Source organism: Pinus tabuliformis, chromosome Q (assembly GCF_031772625.1).
Source record: "Pinus tabuliformis cultivar Carrire ecotype Pingquan chromosome Q, CPIR1, whole genome shotgun sequence".
NCBI lineage: Eukaryota > Viridiplantae > Streptophyta > Pinopsida > Pinales > Pinaceae > Pinus > Pinus tabuliformis.
Genome location: NC_142296.1, coordinates 758,899,951 through 758,902,751, shown reverse-complemented (window position 1 = coordinate 758,902,751; position 2,801 = coordinate 758,899,951). Strand labels below are relative to the sequence as shown.

General features: G+C 39.9%; 1 protein-coding gene across 1 annotated transcript; it reads left to right on the top strand.

Moving 5' to 3' along the window:
* The first annotated feature begins 642 nt into the window (after positions 1-642).
* Positions 643-1,317, top strand: LOC149221719 (uncharacterized). Its single transcript, XM_089387457.1, has one exon. It carries the CDS (start codon positions 643-645, stop codon positions 1,315-1,317), a length of 675 nt encoding a protein of 224 aa, XP_089243583.1.
* Positions 1,318-2,801: the final 1,484 nt, after the last annotated feature.

The following is a 2,801-nucleotide window of genomic DNA, read 5'->3' as shown; positions in this document are numbered from 1 at the left end:
ACTGAAGGCTCTCCCCTCTGGAACAAAGTATGGGAAAATCGACACATTGTTCAGCAGCATTGCTTCTGGGAAGTGCACCAAGGCAACACTGCCCTATTTTGGGAAGATGCTTAGCAGCAACTCCCTCCTTTGGACCACCTAGATTGGACTACACTCAAAAATGACGTGCAAGGGGCAGGGCTAATAAAGGTAGCAGTTTACTGGCAACCACAAACAGTGACCACCACCTGGCAAAAATGGCTAACCAAAGATCAATGGCTAACACAAGACCACAATGAAAACATAGAACAACTCCTACAATAGCTAGAACAACGCAAAATCCTCACCTCAACCAGAGAAGACATCCTGCGATGGGGAAACAATTCTAAAGGAACTTTCAATCTAAAGGAAGCCTACAGAATCAGCGCTGCTTCACAAGACTCGCAATCGGACCCTAGATGGCATGCCCTATGGACCAGAGGCAATTGGCCCAAAATAACTCTGTTCTCCTGGCTGGTCATGCACAACAGAGCGCTCACATGGAACAATCTACAGCAACGAGGCTTCATCGGACCCTCCAGATGCACCCTTTGCGAGAATGAAAATGAAACGCTCAACCACATTCTCAATACATGCCCCACCGCCTGCGCGCTATGAGATGATATGGCTTTTGTCTTCAGGCAAACCGACAAAAATAGAGACTTGATCGGTCTTACCTTGAGCAATTGGCGATCAACCATGTCAAACAATAATCTGATCAACACGGCATGGAACCTCATTTTGGGGTTCGTGGTCTGGATCCTCTGGAAAGAGCGCAATGCTAGAATCTTTAAAAACTTTGAGATGATAGTGGATAGGTTAATGGAAAAATCAAGGCAGTTAATTACAGAAACGATCCACGCCATGGATATAACGCAGCAAGAAGGGAACCTATCTCCAAAGGATCAAAGGATTGTCCAAATCCTCAAACTCCAAGCCCGGACCAATCCAACAGGCAGGAACCAGACCATGCAAGCGATGAAGCGGGACAAATGGGGAACACCGCCATTCCCAGCGTTCAAACTAAACTTCGATGGCATGGCAAAGCAAAACCCGGGAAAAGCAGGATACGGCGGTGCAATTAGGGATCATATGGGAAACATCCAACTCATCTACCATGGCAATCTGGGAAATAACACCAATAACGCTGCAGAACTAATTGCTCTCATCAAAGGCATCACCCTCGCTGACCACTACAAATTCCTACCCCTGATAGTGGAAGGAGACTCGGAGATAATCATCAAGATGATGAGGAAACTTCAAAATGGCACGCAAGTGGATAGGATCACACCCAGCTAGAGGCTCTCGGCAATTCTGAAGGATCTGCAAGTCCATCTCAGCAACATTCAAGGCATCACCTTTCAAGCAGTCAGAAGAACTGCAAACAAGTTGGTTGACACCATAGCCAATGCAGGCGTACAGTCCAACAGTGAAGACTATCATATCCTCTCGCAAGACATGGAGGAGGGGGAACTCAGAGAGAAATGCCACACCATAAACAAGGCAGACCAGCAAGCTTAAAAAATGCGAGACTCCGTTGATTCTTCCAAAATATCCATTTAATGACAACTATATAAGCTGCAAGAGATCCACTGGGGAAAAAAAAAAAGAGGAGAGAATGAGAGCAGAGACTAGACAGCTCAGCTGTTCAAAGGCAGACACAAGGAGGTCCCATCGACTCCCACTCTGCATCATGTATTATATTGTATTTCATTAATATAAAAGCATCGCTGAACCTTAAAAAAAAAAAAAAAACCATGGTCTACCAAGCTTAACCATGGTCCAATATCGCATTGCGACAAAGATTGTTTCAATATGAAAATCAAGCATGGTAAACCATTATCAATCATGTTTATTTTAGGGTTTATTTATTTTACGGTCTATATACCTTGTGTTTATAATATTTCTCCGTTGGGGTTATTATTATTCCATGGGCTTTATAATCCCTTGGGTTTTTAATACTAATCCCTTTGCTTTTGTATTCCCTTTGGTTTATAATATCTATCCCTTGAGTTTAGTAATCTAAGTGTTCTTATTACTAGGGTTTAATATTATTCCTAATATTTATAATATTAATACTTAGGTCAAATATAAACTCCCATGGTTTATAATCATCATTAGCCATGGTCCAACATCACATTGTGACAAATGTTTTCTCAATATGAAAATTAACTGTGGTCCAACATTGCATTGTGACAAAGATTGTCTTCATACAAAAATCAACCATGGTCAACCATGATAATTCTACGGTTTACAATATTTATCTAAGGGTTTATATAGCTTCGGTTTATAATATTAATCCCATGGGTGTAATACTATTCCTTTGGGTTTATAATCCCATAATATCCCTTGGGCTTTTAGTTTTAATCCATTGGGTTTATTATTCTCATGGGTTTATAATATCAATCCCTTTGCTTTATTAATCTGCAGGTTCAATTTCCTAGGGTGTAATCTTATTCATAAGATTAATTAGCGCTTATAGGTGATTTTCAACCACATTTACTAATGTGGTTGGGTTTATAATATTAACAATCCCTAGGGTTTACTAATCCCTTGGGGTTTATATACATTAGGTTTATATATTTATCCCTTTAGTTTAATATTATTCCCTTGGGTTTATAATCCTTTGGTCTTTTAGTATTAATCCTTTTGGTTTATTATTCCCTTGGGTTTATAATATGAATCACTTACGGTTATTAATTCAAAGGTTGTTATTCCTAGGGTATAATATACACTCATTTTATATTATGATGGTACATCATCCCTTTGTGCAAAATATTATA

Bases quoted from the DNA above. Each gene is read 5' to 3' on its own strand.
- LOC149221719 (XM_089387457.1), top strand. From the start codon at position 643: ATGGCTTTTGTCTTCAGGCAAACCGACAAAAATAGAGACTTGATCGGT.